General features: G+C 38.9%; 1 protein-coding gene across 1 annotated transcript in view; it reads right to left on the minus strand.

The window, feature by feature from the left end:
• Positions 1 to 16,929, minus strand: part of FAM47E (family with sequence similarity 47 member E) — a 68,878-nt gene that overhangs the window by 26,365 nt on the left and 25,584 nt on the right. The window contains exons 3-5 of the mRNA XM_043973135.1: positions 11,194 to 11,333; positions 8,817 to 8,961; positions 4,105 to 4,311 (exon numbers count right to left, since the gene is read on the minus strand). Coding sequence (XP_043829070.1) covers positions 4,105 to 4,311; positions 8,817 to 8,961; positions 11,194 to 11,333 — 492 coding nt within the window. The remainder of the gene's footprint in view (positions 1 to 4,104; positions 4,312 to 8,816; positions 8,962 to 11,193; positions 11,334 to 16,929) is intronic.

Genomic DNA, 16,929 nt, shown 5'->3' on the forward strand with positions numbered 1-16,929 from the left:
TCTTGAATTTTCTTTACCATGTCCCATAAATGTCTTCATCCTAGAAGGTCACTCTAGTCCTGAATTCATACACTGGAAGCACCCTCTGATCCTGTAGTCTCTCTCTCTCTCTCTCTCTCTCTGATTGGCTGGCTCCTCCCAGAACCTTCATTTAAGGAGGTCATCCATCAGCCATGTCTAATTCTTCAGCATGCCGTTGGGACTTTTTGTACCATTTCCTCTCACCTCTCCATGAGATACCTTTGCCCACCCCCTTTTCAGCTTCCTTTTATATGGTGTCTTTCACCATTAGAATGTAAGCTCCTTGTGCCAGGAATTTTCTTTCTTCTTGTATTTGAATTCCCTGGTATTAACCATAATAAGCACTTAATAAATGATTGCTACCTGACTGGCTGACATTACAAAGTAATAATCATCAAAACTATTTGGTTCTAACAAAAAAAAAAGTAAGCCAGTAGAACATACTAGATAAAAAAGACAAATCAAACACAACTCTTTACTGTTCGGTATGTAGCCTGAGCCACAGAGCCTATTGGTGTGGGACTCTCTTTTCATTGGTGGAGATTAATCCCCTCCACCTGTGTGAGGGATGGGGCCGAGTTGGCAAAAGTGGGAGAGAGGAGAACACCAGGCTCTTTCAATCTCTTTGAGTATCTTGGGCTCTTCAGCCTCTTCAGTCTTTGGGTTTCTCTCACTTCCAGCTGCAAGAGTGAAGATGGATGATGCCAACCCCACTTCAGGTTGCTGAAGGGAAAATAAGACTGGGAAGAAACCAACATGAAAGGAATTGGCAGTCCCCAGTGTGCCCCTATCCCCAGCTTGCTACATTAGAAACATCAAGGAACGTCCCCCTGCTCCCAATGGGAGATTTCCTTCACTCTGTATTGTCTGGTAAATATTCTCCTATGTATGCTGATTTCTATTTGGTTATGGGATAAATTGGTATCTTTGCTAGTTGCCATGTGCCTGTGCTCATTGTGGAAGTAGTATTTGACTGAGAGGAAGTAAAACCTTGAACATAAAACTTGGAGCCCTCATTTTCCCATTAAGAAGCAGTGATCAGAAGATTAGCTTGAAGCTGAAAAGCATATCTGCTAGACTAATAATATTTCATGGAGTAGATAGACATAATTCTAGCCTGGTACTCCCTCTCTATGAGGAGAGCAGAGTGGCCAAGCTTCTAGACCCAACCTCCTGCTTCCCCTCCCGTTAGGAAATAAGGTCTCTGGGGGCAGCTAGGTGGCGCAGTGGATAGAGCACCAGCCCTGGATTCAGGAGGACCTGAGTTCAAATCCGGCTTCAGACACTTTGACATGTACTAGCTGTGTGACCCTGGGCAAGTCACATAATCCTCATTGCCCCACACACACAAAAAAAAAAAAGAAAGAAAAGAAAAGAAGGAAATAAGGTCTCCCTTGGAGAAAGAGTGGTAGGGAGAAGGGCTAGAGATGTTTATTCTGCCTCACTTTGAGCCACACAATAACAACCCATACTACATGTAGGGAACAGTCCTTGCTACACATGGGGGCTATTTCCATAGAAATATAATTTTTAGTGTCTTATTTCTGCAAGAATTTTTTTTCTTTCTAGTCTCATTTTCCCTTTAGTAACCTGAAGTGTGGTTGGCATCATTCATCTTTTCTCTTGAAGCTGGGAGCCAGAAGAGCCCCAGACCTCAAGAAATTGAAGAGCCCAAAGAAAAGAGACCAGAAAAGCCTGGAGCTTTTCTCACTCCCTCTCTCACCAACTTTGCCCCATTTCTCATGCAGGCCCAGGGCGTTGACCTCCAACAGTGAAGAGAGAGTCCCATACCAATGGGCTTTGGGACTTGGGTACAGTTGGGATACAGATAGAACTAAGAACAACAATTTATGGATCAACTTCTGGGAAAGCTGCAAAGAAATCTGACATAAATTATTTATAGACCATTATCTTATGTTACATATCACAATAAACTCCAAATGAACACATGGCTAGGAAATAAAAACATTTCATCATTTTTTTTTAAATTAGAAGATAACAGACACTAACATTCATACTTATAGCTAAGAGAAGAATCTTAACCAAGCAAGGGATAGAGAAGATAAAAAAGATAAACAATTTCAAATATATAAAATTTAAAATCTTTGGAAAAACCAAAATGAGTATGTGAACCAGAAAAGAAACTGTGTTATGGGGGGGGGGAATCTTTGCATCATATTGTGAAGATAATTCTTTGTCAGGTATAAGCTATTATATAAATTTTATCTATTACTGTTGTTGCAATAATCAACCTCATGGGTTTATTGTAAGGAAATCTCTCTTTAAAGTACTATATATGTAGTTTACTATAAAAATGGCAAGCAGGATGCTATCAGAAAAAAAATAGACTTACATGAGCTGACACAAAGTGAAATGTACTGTATACAAAATAACAGCAATATTGTAACATGATCTGCTGTGAATGACTTAGTTACTTTGAGTAATACAATAATGCAAGACAACTCTGAAGGACTTAAGAAAAATGCAATCCATTTACAGAGAAAGAACTGATGGTATCTAAATACAGATTGAAGCATAATTGTTTTTTAGTACCTTTATCTGAAATTTTGTTTTTGTCTGTTTTCTTTCGCAACCTGGCTAATGTGGAAATGTTTTGCATGGCTAAACATGTATAACTTATATTGAATTTCTTGAGTTCTTAAGAGGGGGAGGGAGGGAGGAAGAGAATTTGGAACACAAAGTTTTAAAAAATTGATGTAAAATTTGTTACCTGTAATTTGGGAAAATAAAATTCTAAATAAAAAATTTTTAAATCTTTGCACCAAAGTTTGATATGCAAAATGTAGAGGAAATTGATATATAGATATATATATAGATATAGATATGACCAAGAGTTATTCCCAATTAGATGTGTTCAATACACATGAAGTCTTCAGAAGAACTGCATATTCTAAACATTATAAGAAGCACTAGTAATAAGAGAAATGCACATTAAAACAACCTGGACATGTATTCACTCTATGATCTTTAAGCTTACCTTCTAAGTCTAAATTTATGGTCCTGTGATCATTCTGAAAATGGGATGCTCAGGACCAAACAGAGAAGGAATTTTGTTACCAAAATTTTCAAAGAAATGAAATAAAGAATAAAATCACACCTAAAATAAAGCAACCTGTACTCACAAAATTGATGAAGACAAAAAGCAGAAAGTCAATATTGGATGGACTATCAGAAGACAGGCATATTGTTGTTGGAGCTGTGATTTGGCCCAACCATCCTGGGAAACAATTTGAGATTATGGGGGAAAAAAGTCACTAAAATGTTCACACCTTTTGTTCATTCCCACTATCCAGCATGATACGCCATATCTAATACATGTCATACATTTTGTGGTAGTAAAAAAAAAAGTGGAAATAAAATGTGTGCCTATTGAAAGAAGAATAGGTAAGAAAAGAACTGTGGGATACAATAGTGCAGTCAGGAATGAAGAATATGTAGGGATAGAAGGATGATTCAAAGAAGAAAAACGAAAAAGGATGTAGGTAGGCAGAAATTCTAACCAGTGCTGGGGGATGGAGGGTGAAAGAATGTGGCTTTGGGCAATTAAACCATTCAGTTTTGGAACTCCATCTTTGGATCTAAGTCATTTTAATTAGTGAGTACAAACTTCCCTAACCTGTTGTATTTAGCCAGCCTCAGACCATGCTTCACATCCCATATAATCATCAAATAGGGCATCTTGCCATTTGCCCTGAATCCTACCCCACCTCCCTCCCTCACCACCTGCTTTTCATCTCTTGCTATGGAAATAGGAATCAACTCAAAATTACCAACGGGACTAGAAAGACTGCTTCCTGGCTCCACTCACCACCTTTGTGACTCGGAAAACCAAAGTTTCCTTCCTTAGCCACCCTTCCTTTACATGTGCTGTCTCTCCCTATTGATCCTTGAGAGTAAGATGCCTTAAGACCTCAGATTCTTAAAAGCTAAGAATTAAAATGAAAAGAGTAGACAACCATTTCAAGCTCAAGAATTTGGCAAAGCCTCAGAGATCTGCCAGTTCTTCTTTCCTCTGGTACCTGCTCTTCTTTCTCCTAGAAGAGTTTTGGAAGGGGAACTTACCTTCGTCCTCTTCATTTTTCTCTCATAGTCAATCTCCTCCAGGACATATTGCATCTCTTGTAGTGTTGTTAGCCCCACACCCTCCTTTAGGTCCAGTGGCATCTGATTCATTTCCATCAAGTGGAAGATGTTGTAGCCCTTTGGATATTCATAACTGGTTTCAAACAGTTTCAGCACTGTGGCCACATCCATTTTGTCACTCTCTCCCTAGTACATCAATATCACATTGTAAGCATTACTCTTAGGCAATTGAAAATCAAACAATCTCCTGCTTTTTACCTAGGAGGGCATTACAGTGCTTCAGGATATTTTGTAAAGGAAGGGGAAATTATTGAGAGAAAAGTTTCAATCAATAGATAAGCATTTATTAAGTATCTGCTATGTGGTGGGCAGCTAGATGGAGCAATGGATAGATAGTGTTGGCCTTGGAGTAAAAAAGACCTGACCTCAAATCCTTCCTCTGATATTTATTAGCTAATGTGCTCTCTTAGAGACAATATGGCCCTGGGGATTTTTTGCTTGTGTTAACTGCCACATGGTCAATACTTTACTAATATTCAATATTAATTAATAATAAATACTTACTGCCTAAAAAACATTTATTAGCTGGATGATTCTGGGCAAGTTACTTAACCTCTGCCTGCCTCAGTTTCCTCATCTGTAAAATGGGGGTATGAATAGTACCGACCTCCCAGGGTTGTTGTGAGCATTAAACGAGATATGTAAAGTGCTTTGCAATCTCTAAAGAGCTATATAAATGTTGGCTAGAAAAATAAGAGTTCTTGCCCTCAAAGACCTTATTACGTTTTACCTGGAAGACAATATATGGGGATATGTACGCACATTTTGTGTACTGTGAGAGTTGGAATAATTCCCCCTGCTGGGAGGAACATTTTGTGAGCTCTGGCCTGAGGACATACCCATGTGGCCTTGGTGTTAGGAAGTGATGTTTGCTCATGAGTACTGCCGATCAAAGCTACCAGCCAATTAGCTTGGAGCTGTGTGTGTGGACAGCCCTGTTTCCTGTTGGAGAAGAGGTTTCTGGGAGGAGGAAGGGACGAGGGTCTCTCTTTCACCCAGGACCTCGGTTTGAGTGGAGTTGAGATGCTGGCTCCCTGAGATAGATAAATGAAGGAATTTTGGCCTCTTTCTCACTGATCACTAGATCCTAATGTACCTTAATAATTGCTTAAAAGTCTAAACTCTTGCTAAAGCTTCTAATTTATGGCGACCACTCAATAGATTTTTAGATAGTCTAGCTAGAATTTTAGCCCTGTCCAGATAGCAACTTTACAGTACATATGTACAAAAATAAATATAAGCCAATGGGATGGGAATAAGGATGAGGAATGGAGCAATAGCAGTCAAGAAGATCAAGAAAGTCTTCATATTTCATCTGAAGTGAGCCTCAAAGGAAGACAGGAAAAGAGGGGGGAGAGCATTCTAGGCATGGGGAGATGGTTAACGAGGCCATGGAGACAGATGGAGTATTGCATGAGAGAAACTCACTTTGCTGGCCCCAGGATTTTCCAAAGGGAAGTAGCCTTAGAAAGGCAGACTAGGGACAAGTTGTATAAGGTTTTAAATACCAAACTGAGGAGTTTGCATTTGATCTTAGAGGTAATAGGGACCCATCGAAGTTTCTTGAGCAAAGGAGTAACATTTCAAATCTGGATTGCTACTTCTCAGTGCTGCTTTAGTGGCATAAAAGAGACAAGGTAACATAGTCTTAAAGACTATATATACGGGGAACTAATTTTCTGTTTCAACAAAAAATCTTTACTCTCATTTTGTAAAGATGAAACTCTTAGTAGTGCTATAAAATTGTTCTAGCATACCTGGACCTGTGACCCCTTCTACCCAAAGCTTCTCTGCAACTTTTAACCCTTGAAATTTGTTGGGCGCACTGCAAGGTCAAATGATTTGCCAAGGGTCTGTGCCATAGCCAGTCTATGTCAGGGATGTGCCAACCCCTGGTGCCTCTAAATGTCTCTAATTCAGTGGTTGATTCAGTGAATGAGATTTTGCATTTCTGGAACAAAGGGCCAGTAAGACAACCCCATCCAGGAGGGAGGCACCAAAGTCTGTGGCATCAGCTTTGCCATCCTGGCTGCTCTTCTCTTCCTAACGTGGCCCAGAGATCTGAGAGCAACATTGCTAACATGTTCTGACCTGGGCAGAGCAGAGCAGAGCAGAAATGTCACCTCTGCACTCCTAGACAGCAGTTCCCTTTGTGTATTCTGATCCCACTAATTTTCTTGGCTTTCTTATCACACTGTTACCTCATATTGAGCTTCCAGATCATTAAAAAAACAAAACCAAAAAAACCTCACATCATTTTTTCCCAGATAAACTACTATGCATCCATTGTTCCCTATCTTGTACTTAAGAACCCAAGTATAAGACTTTACATTCATTCCAATTAAAATTCCTATGTTTTGATTCAACATTCCAGCCTTTGGGATCCTGATTCCATCATTAAGTGCTCTAGTTCTCCCTCCCACCTTTGTGTTATCTGCAGATTCGATGGCTATGCCAGCTATGTCTTTATCTAAGTCACCATTAAAAATGTTAAGTGGCACAGAACCAAGCATTGATTCTTGGGGCACTCCACCAGAGACCTCCTTCCAAAATGACATGGAACTATCAATGATGACTACTCTCTGGGTCCTACTATCCAACTAATTGGAATCTACCTAATTATAATGTCATCTAACCTACATCTCTCTTTTGTCCCCCAAAGGAAGGGCATGAGAGACTTTGTCAGATGCATCATCATTTAAGCATATCAGTAGCATTCCACCCGATTCATCAGTCTAGTAACACCATCAGAAAAGGAAGTGAGAATGCCCTACTATTCTGCATAGGTCTGTGGAACAGATTGGGCTAACTGGAGGGGTGGGTTGCTTGTCAATCCAACCATTCTTAGTGCCACCCTCTTGAAAGATTATTGTTACAGTTCTAAATAAAGGAGTAGTATCCCTTGGAGAGGTTGAACTCCCCATAGGAAGACGTTGCTGTTTTAAGAGCAATGTCCTAAAGCCTTCTTCCAGACAGGTTTGACCGGTTTTATTCTGGAAGGCCACACATCTATCCCCAGGATCTGAGTAAGTGTAGGGGACTAAGTATTATTGGGCTTTCTGGTCACATAAGGGCATAAAATGCCCACCCCCTTGTAGTCACAGCTCTCCAGACTTGACAGATGTCCCCAAACCTCGTGGGTCACTGCACCCTGCCCTGCTGACCACATATATTTCCATATAGAGGCAAGGGAGGCAGTATGTCTACAAACTAAGTACAAAGTCTCCTTGAATATTCTTTCTATGGTCTGGCTAAGTAAACTTCCTTTTGTTAACATTTCAATGACCTAAGGTGCCTTCTTTTGTTTCCACATTTAACCTGAATGAACAGGGTACAAGGCTGAGTAAGGTCCACTCCTAATAGCTGTTTAGATGCCTAGCAAGACTAAACGCTTTGCTTTCCATGTACGTGTGTGTGTGTGTGTGTGTGTGTGTGTGTGTGTAGGCAGAGTGAGGGGGAGTGTAATTTCATTCCCAGTGTTGTGCTATAATAAGCCCAGAGGATTGGATCAGTGCCCAGGGAGGTAGAAGCCCAGAAAAGAAGGAAGATTTGTTTCCACCATTTCTAGGCTTAGGCAGGAATCTTTTATGCTTTTTTAAAAAAGTGTCAGGTTAAATAAAATCTATTCTCTATTCAACATTTTGTTAGCCTGAGACCTTTTTTTTTTCCCCAGAGACTAAGACATGAATCAGATTTTGATGTTTCTAAGGGAAATTCTAGTTGGGGGTATGAGTGAAAAAAGGTGATTGAGAAGCCTTCAAGAATAAACCTTGTTTTTGTAAACACAGTGATTCAGTCCTGGCATATGTTATTTTTATATACCTAGCCACATTTATCTGAATGTGGTTCATTAGGTGCTCTCTGTCTATAAATTAAATGACAAGAAAGTCAACAGAGGGTACTTGAAAGAACACTGGGGAGCAGCTAGGTGGTAAAGTGGATAAAGCACTGGCCCTGGATTCAGGAGAACCTGAGTTCAAATCTGCCCTCAGACACTTGACACTTACTAGCTGTGTGACCCTGGGCAAGTCACTTAACCCTCATTGCCCCACAAATAATAATTTTAAAAAAGGAACACTGGAATTGGTGTCAAAAAGGCTTGCATTCATATCCTAGTTCTGTCACTTAATACTTGTGCAACCCTGGTCAAGTTCCCTTATCTGAGCCTCAGTTTCCCCATTTATAATATGGAAGCAGTTTGGTGGCAAAGTAAATAGAGCAGCAGGCTTAGAATCAGAAAGATCTGAGTTCTGGCCTTAGATACTATCTTTGTGACTCTAAGCAAAGTCATTTAACCTTTCTGTGACTCAGTTTCCTCTCAGGGCTGTTGTAAAGATAAAATGAAAGAACACGTGTCAAGTTCTTTGCAAAGCACTACAAAAATATTAGTTTTATTGCACTACTTATTTCACCTAGTTGCTCTGAAGACAATGCTTTATGATCCTCAAAGAATTATAGAGGTACAAATTCTGAATTGTGTGAATTATTGTTATGAGAAAATTCGTTTGGTGGTTGGGGAGGGGTTATATTCAAAATCTGCTGATTTTCTTTTGAGTTTGTCTCTAAAGTGGTAAAGTTCAATTTCCAAGTTGACCCTAATGAAGGAAGTTCATGGGGGGCTGCCAACTTACAAAAGCAGAAACCCAGTCACAGAATTCCTTAGCAGTCCGTTGCAAATGTTCTTCCAGCCCTGGGAGGTAGCTAAATTCTTCCTCTTCTATCTTTTCTTCCCCACGCAAAAGCCTGTATGGGTTCTTCACTGGTGGTGGCTTGGGACTAGGAAAGAGAAGATGAACAAATCAAAACATAGAGAAAGTCAGCCATAGAAAAGCCTGGTGTCGTGTGAAGCCTTGGGGCTACAGAGAAAGGGAGGTGCAGAGCCCAGAGGTCTACCAACAGCCCCTCTTTCTTTAGGTCAGAGACTATCCAAGGAAATCTTTCAGTCATATTATGGTTGCTGGCAGCACTTTGGGACAGTATCCATATAAACTATGACAACAATGCATTCTTTTTAAAATTGTTTTTGTTTTTGTTTTTGTTTTAAGTGAGGCAATTGGGGTTAAGTGACTTGCCAAGGGTCACACAACTAGTAAGTGTTAAGTGTCTGAGGCTGGATTTGAACTCAGGTACTCCTGACTCCAGGGCTGGTGCTCTATCCACTGCTCCATCTAGCTGCCCCTCTTTTTTTAATTTAAATTTTATTTTTTTGCGGGGCAATGAGGATTAAGTGACTTGCCCAAGGTCACAGAGCTATTTAGTGTCAAGGGTCTGAGGCCGGATTTTAACTCAGGTCCTCCTGAATCCAGGGCCAGTGCTTCATCGACTGTGCCACCTAGCTGCCCCCCAACAATGCATTCTTAAAACCAGGGGCTCTTACATTTTCTTTGGCACTTTGGTGAAAAGTATAATATTAATGTTGTACATAATAACATTGTTGTTGTTGAGTCATTTAAGTCATGTCTGACTCTATGACCCCATTTGGGGTTTTCTTGGTAGGTCTGTCATTTTCTTCTCCAGCTCATTTTACAGATGAGGAAACTGAGGCAAACAGCATTAAGTGACTTACCCAGGGTCACGCAATTAGGAAGTGTCTGAAACCAGATTTTAACTCAAGAAGATGAATCTTCCTGACTTTAGGACTAGCACTCTAACTACTGTGGCCCATATAATAACATATACTATTATATATTATATATCATGGCATGTAATATTATGTACTAGAATATTATATACTGAATATTATAATAGATAATATTATGTATACTTAATTATATAGATAATCTTATACCCAAAATAATAATGCATTCTTAAAACTGGGGCCTCTTGGGGGGCAGCTAGGTGGCACAGTGGATAAAGCACCGGCCCTGGATTCAGGAGCACCTGAGTTCAAATCCGGCCTCAGACACTTAATGCTTACTAGCTGTGTGACCCTGGGCAAGTCACTTGACCCCAATTGCCTTATCGAAAAATTAAAAAAAAAATCTTAAAACTGGGGCCTCTTAACTTTTCTTTAGTATTAAGCACTCATTTGGCACTCTAGTGAAAAGTATAATAACAATAATATCATTTTACATAATAATATACTAATAAATATCATGATATATAATATCATATACAACATAATATACATCATGTTATATATCATATACAATATCATATCATTATTTTTATACACAATAATATATAACATATTATATATTACACACAAGAATATATAATATGCTACATAACAGTATATAGTATAACACAATTATGTATACATATATATGTAATATATGGTAATAATTCATTCTTAAAAACCAGGGGATCTTAACCTTTTTCATGTCATAGACTCCTCAGAATAATGTTTTTAATTCAGAAAATAAAATATTTCGGATTAAAAAGGAAAACAATTATATTGAAATACAATTATCAACATATTGAAAAAAAGACAAGTTCATAGACTCCAGGCTAAGAGTCTCAGCTTTAAAGCAATGAATTATGGTTCATGATTGAACCCAGAAGCAGACGAATCTCCCAGTGTTGCTCATTAACAAAACACTCATCGTGAATGTGAAATATTGTTATTAGGAGATTTTGTTTACCCATACAACTACACAAATAAGTTTTACTCAGTGTGGTAGTAATGAGAAGAACAAGGTAAGGCACGATGGAGTTATGAGGTTAATGAAATCATAGACCTCTGGAATCCTGAAGTATGACTCCAATGAACTAGCCTGACTGAATTGTTCAGCTCTCAGTCACCCATCTGGGAGTCCTTGGTCTGAGTCCCTTCCAGTCTTCACAATTCTGCATCATTCTACCTAGTGAGAGAAGTGGTTGCTCAGTTGGCCCAGGCAATGCTCTTTCCCCTTCATTATTAGTAAGAGATTTCACTTAGAAGCATCACCCTGCTCCTAAGGTTCTAAACCTTACTATATGGCAACCTTACTTAAGAGCAGTCTGGGAAGTGAACCAACAAAATGTCTTGTCATTTGACCAAGGGTGTCCCTGAGGAACAATACTCACCCTTCCAATGGCAAACACTCCCGAGTTTTCATCATGCCATCCCAGGGTTTTCTCGTTATTTCTCTGCCCTCCTCACAGTAAGCCCATTCATCCTCCAAGCACTTTTCTGGATCGAGGATTTTCAGAACCTGCTTAAAGAGCTACAAAGATAAAGTATACACCTTCACCAGGATGAGAAGAAAAGGTGGAATGAAATGGGGCCTACTTTTAGAAACAAAACAAAATCAGTCCACTCCCTCTACTCTGTTGCATTTACTATGCCTTGTCAGTCAGCGCCATTTATTGAATGAAATGTGGAGCTGATGCAGGTTGGTCAGACTTGGTCCCTTTCCCCACAATGGAGGGGAAATACGATGGCTTCAGACTATTTTTTCAGACTGATTTCACCTTATCGCTCCTCCCCACACTATGAATTCTGCATTCCAGTCAAACTGGCCTACTTCCTCTAGCTATAGCAATATTCCATTTTGCCTGTTTGCACAGGCTGTCCCCCACGTCTAGAATACTCTTCTATCTCCCAGACGACTCCTGGGGAGCCCTGACTCTCCTCCTGCCTCATCTCATGTGTCTTCCCTGATTCTCTCAGTCATTAGTGTTCTCTTTTGCTTAAAGAGCAATAGAGGAAGTTGAGTCATGTGGCAGCAGGAATAGGGAGTATGGTGTTCAAACCACCCAAACTGGCTGCCAATCCCACTCGCCATGCTCCATGATCACACGCAGCTCTTCCTGCCTCCTAGAGAAATGCCTGTTGATTACGTATGCTGCCAAATTCCATTATTTTACCACATTACTAAGCATCGCACAAAGTTTCTAGTGATCCAATTCTGCCCCAGACATATTCTGAATTCATTTGATCTCAGTTAATTATCTCAGTCAACAAATTGGGCAGGATGACTAAACCAGAAACTGCAAGGATAGAGAAAATCAATCATTGATGCTTTAATTTTCAACAAATATTTACTCAGGATTGTGGAGGCAAAGAAAGAGGGGCCTTGTATCTTTCCTTTCTTAACTGGAGTCACTTTGTTTTAGAATTAACTTCCATGTTGGTTTAAATTGAGCAAGTCACGTCTGCCGTAGCCCTTTTTGCAAAGCCTTTTGAAATTGTGTTCTAGTCCTCACCTTATCACTATGCTCAGCAAGGCTGTAAGAGATCACAAAACCATGTCAACACTAGGTCTGTGTATTCTGTTACTGTATGGGACATCGTAACCCTAAGTTTAGTAAAATTCTGTGGTCCAGTGTATTTGCTCCCTGCTTTGTGTATGTGTGGATAATATTTTGGATACATTCATATATAAACATATCATATATTATATTTTGCTTTTGTATGTTATATTGTGTTATGATGTGATTGTGATTTATGATGTTGTATTGTGTCATGCCGTTATGTTTTCTTGTGTTATGATTTGATATAATGTGATGCTATGTCATATTATACTGGAGGGGAAGAGCTTATATTGAGAGCCTACTTGCCTGAAAGGTTTTCTCTGTAAGCTAACTGACCTCCTCATGCCATGAGATAAAAGCTTCATTAGTAAAGTATTAATTTTTTACTGACTTATACCTCAGACCTTTAACAATGGATCTTTCTGGGGACAGCTAGGTGGCGTGGTGGATAAAGCACCGGCCCTGGATTCAGGAGTACCTGAGTTCAAATCCAGCCTCAGATACTTGACACTTAATAGCTGTGTGACCCTGGGCAAGTCACTTAATCCTCATTGCCCCGAAAAAAACAACAACAACAACAATGGATCTTTCTGACACATTACCTACTATAGGCTATGCTATGGAGGATCAAATGATATATAAGCCATGGTCCCTGGCCTCTGAGAACCTATAATTCAGTTAGAGAAATAAGACATGGACATAAATGATGCTACCAGGAAGAATTTAGGGAGCATTATTGCTGGAATTTGAGGGTCTGAGTAAGAAACTGAAGATTTTTAAAACAATAGTGGTGTTTTTTTTGAATGTAAGGGCTACAGGGGCAGCTAGGTGGCACAGTGGATAAAGTACTGGCCCTGGATTCAGGAGGATCTCAGTTCAAATCCAGTCTCAGATACTTGAGACTTATTAGCTGTGTGACCCTGGGCAAGCCACTTAACTCTCATTGCCCCACCAAAAAAAAAAAAAGAAAGAAAGAAAGAAAGAAAGAAAGAAAGAAAGAAAGGGCTACAGAAGAGAAAGACAGGGGCAGCTAGGTGGCACAGTGGATAAAGCACCAGCCCTGGATTCAGGAAGACCTGAGTTCAAATCCAGCCTCAGACACTTGACACTTACTAGCTGTGTGACCCTGGGCAAATCATCTAATCCTCATTGCCCCTAAAAGGAGGAGAAGGAGAAGGAGAAGGAGAAGGAGAAGGAGAAGGAGAAGGAGAAGGAGAAGGAGAAGGAGAAGGAGACAGATATGGGAAGTAAACAAATATTCAGGAAGATGTTATCTTGAAAACAGGAGATAGATTTCTGGACCACCATTTAAAATATAGGAATGAAGGGCTTGTGGCTAGGGGTTGGGAGTATTAAATGAAGACCAAGAAGAATATATTTGTTATAAGTGCCTGAAGTAGTGTGAAGGTGATTTAAAAAAAAAAAGACTTGGAATGAAAGATTAAGGAAGGAAGAAAATTGTTCATGAATACCTACCTGCCAAGGCAGATACTACAGAGTACATCAAGGTCTGCAAATAAAGAAAGACAGTACAGAAGATAAAAGACGATTTCCAAGAAGATCAACAAAAACAATAACACATTTTCTCAGATGTCTTTACACTAAATTGAATTCAATCTGGTAAACATGATCTAAGCACATACTGTGTTCAGAGCAGCGTGCTAAATGCTAAGGAAGATTACCATGTTTACCTAAGACATGGTTCACTACTTCAGAGAACTTACAGACTGGCAGGGAGATAAGACACAAAGATGAGCATAATAGACAGCATTACATTATACATGCATTAAAGAATCACAAGCCAAAGTGCTCTGGGAGGTCAAAAGGGAAGGATGAGTTTAGAGGTCAAGTAGTAGTATGAGACAGACTCAGGCTTGAAAATAGAAACCAAAAAGGGGAAGCCACATGGAAAGCATTTTGGAGATCAACAGGGACAGAGTGAGAAGAAATACTGTCCACAGAAAATAATATAATTCTATTGGCTACCTTGACAGAAAGAGGAAGTATATGAGGAGTTGGCAAAAAGGATCACAGGTCTAGTACAAAGATATGACAAGGTAGAAATTACCATTCTATCTTGTATTTGTCACATAGGACAAGAGGAGAGCTGGACACATTGTAACATGAATATAGGTTTTCCTTTTCTTTCTTTCTTTCTTCTTTTTTTTTTTTTGCAGGGCAATGAGGGTTAAGTGACTTGCCCAGGGTCACACAGCTAGTAAGTGTCAAGTGTCTGAGGCCGGATTTGAACTCAGGTACTCCTAAATCCAGGGCCGGTGCTTTATCCACTGTGCCACCTTGCTGCCCCTCAAAGAGTAGTTACTAATGGTTTTATGTCAAATTGGAAAGTGGACTATACCCAGCATCTGTGCTTAACTCAGCTACTTAACATTTTTATCAATGATTTGGAATAAAGGCATGAATATCACATTTATCAAATTTACAGATGATACAAAATTCAGAGAGATAGAAAACATATTGAATGACAGAACCAGGATCCCAAAAGACCTTAATAGGTTAAGACAGTGAGTTAAATCCACTAAGGCAAAATTGAATGGGGATATTATGTAACTCTTATATTGGGTTCAGAAATCAAATTTACATCTATTAGATGAGAAAGGTGCAGCTAGACAGCTATTCCTCTGAGAAAGTTGTGGGTGGGGTGTTGAGTTGATTGGAAGCTTAACCAGAATCAATGGCATTATATATAAATCAAAAAAATTTACTGCACTCTTAGGCTGTCTCTTGCCCAGACTACAACTGGTGAATTTTGTGTCATTCTGAGTGACACATATTATGAAGGATATTAATATGAGATTGAGGAAATGACTAGGAAAGAAACAATAAGGCTAAAACAATGTCAGGAGAAATTTCTTTAAAATGAGAATAAATTGGGGGCAGCTAGGTGGCGTAGTGGATAAAGCACTGGCCCTGGATTCAGGAGAACCTGAGTTCAAACCTGGCCTCAGACACTTGACACTTACTAGCTGTGTGACCCTGGGCAAGTCACTTAACCCTCATTGCCCTGCAAAAAAAAAAAAAAGAACAAATTTGCAATGATTACTAATGGAATTTCAGAAAAGAAAATGGAATCACTATGAAAGCTCTGAGACTAGACAGTCTACTTTTAAAATTGAAGAAGAGATAATGAACTTAAAGTTTTAATTTAAAAATTGACACCTTGAAAAACAAATATATCAGACAGAACAAAAATGCAATGATAAAACAAAAATTATTAAAATAGAGTAAAAATATAGTTTAATTCCATGTTCAATCAAAAACAACTAACTTAGAAGACAGGGTTCAAAGGGGGTAATGTAAGACTCATTGGCCTCTCAGAAAACATAAGGAAAGAAAAAATCTGAGTACCATATTTCAGGAAATCATAAAAACAATGTCTAGAAGAAACCAAGTGGTACAATGAAAAGAGCACTGGGCCTGGAGTCCAGAAGATCTGAATTCAAATCTAGCTTTAGACACTTAACATGTGACCATGTGCCAGTCACTTCACTTCTGTCTGCCTCAGTTTCCTCAATTGTAAAATAGGGGTAATAATAGTACCTCCAAGGATTGCTGTGAAGATGAAATGAGATAATATTTATAAAGCAAGTTAGCACAATGCCTGGCACATAGTAGGCAAACAGAGTAAAGTAAAAAAATCTATAAAAAATATAATACACTGCCCAAGGAGTACCACAGATTTAACAAACCCAGATATGAAATGTCCACCTCAAACACTTCTATGTGTGTATGCGTATGTGTATATGTATCCATACATGTTATGTGTATAAGTATATATGTGTATGTATCTATGTGTATTGTATATGTACATATATATTGTCAGAAGGAATAGCAGGATTAGGAAATAAGGAATACCAGTCAGAATCCCTCAAGACTGTCATGGAAAAAGAAACCTCTGGGGAAGAAATAAACTATTAACAGTATTTATGACTTCCAAGTATTTTGCCTGAGAAAATCTTTGCTCAATCTCTGAAATATTCATACAGCAGATAAAAGAAAAGAAAGGTAAATAAATATAGATACATTAAAAAAGGTAGGTGATATTCCACCTTGTATAAGGGTCATTGATGGAAGAAAAAGAGAAAAGATATGTATTTTAGTTTTCAAAAAGAAATAATATGAAAAAAGGAAGAGTAAGGGAAAGAAGGGAATTAACATTTGTTGAAAGTGGGATGCCACAGATAAAGGCATATTTCAGATATAGATAAGGAGAGAAGGGACTTCATGAACTACAATCTCACTAGGACTAGGCAAGGCAAGGTTAAATAGATTATAGTAACAGAACTTAAATAAAATGAATTGGAGTATAGGGTTGGGAAAGGGAATGGCTCAAACATTCAACTATGGAGATTTGATTACCAAAAACAAAAATTGGGGTGCAAAATTCAGTGACTTGAGGGTACAGGAAAAAGAAAGGAAGATGGCTAAACTAAGACTGCCCTATGCAATACAAACTACATTTTCCTACTACTAATTTCTTATTTTTTTAATTGGAGAAAAAAGAAAAGTATATAACAAAATTCAATGGAGGAGAAAATACTTAAC

Source organism: Dromiciops gliroides, chromosome 6 (assembly GCF_019393635.1).
Source record: "Dromiciops gliroides isolate mDroGli1 chromosome 6, mDroGli1.pri, whole genome shotgun sequence".
Classification (NCBI taxonomy): Eukaryota; Metazoa; Chordata; class Mammalia; order Microbiotheria; family Microbiotheriidae; genus Dromiciops; species Dromiciops gliroides.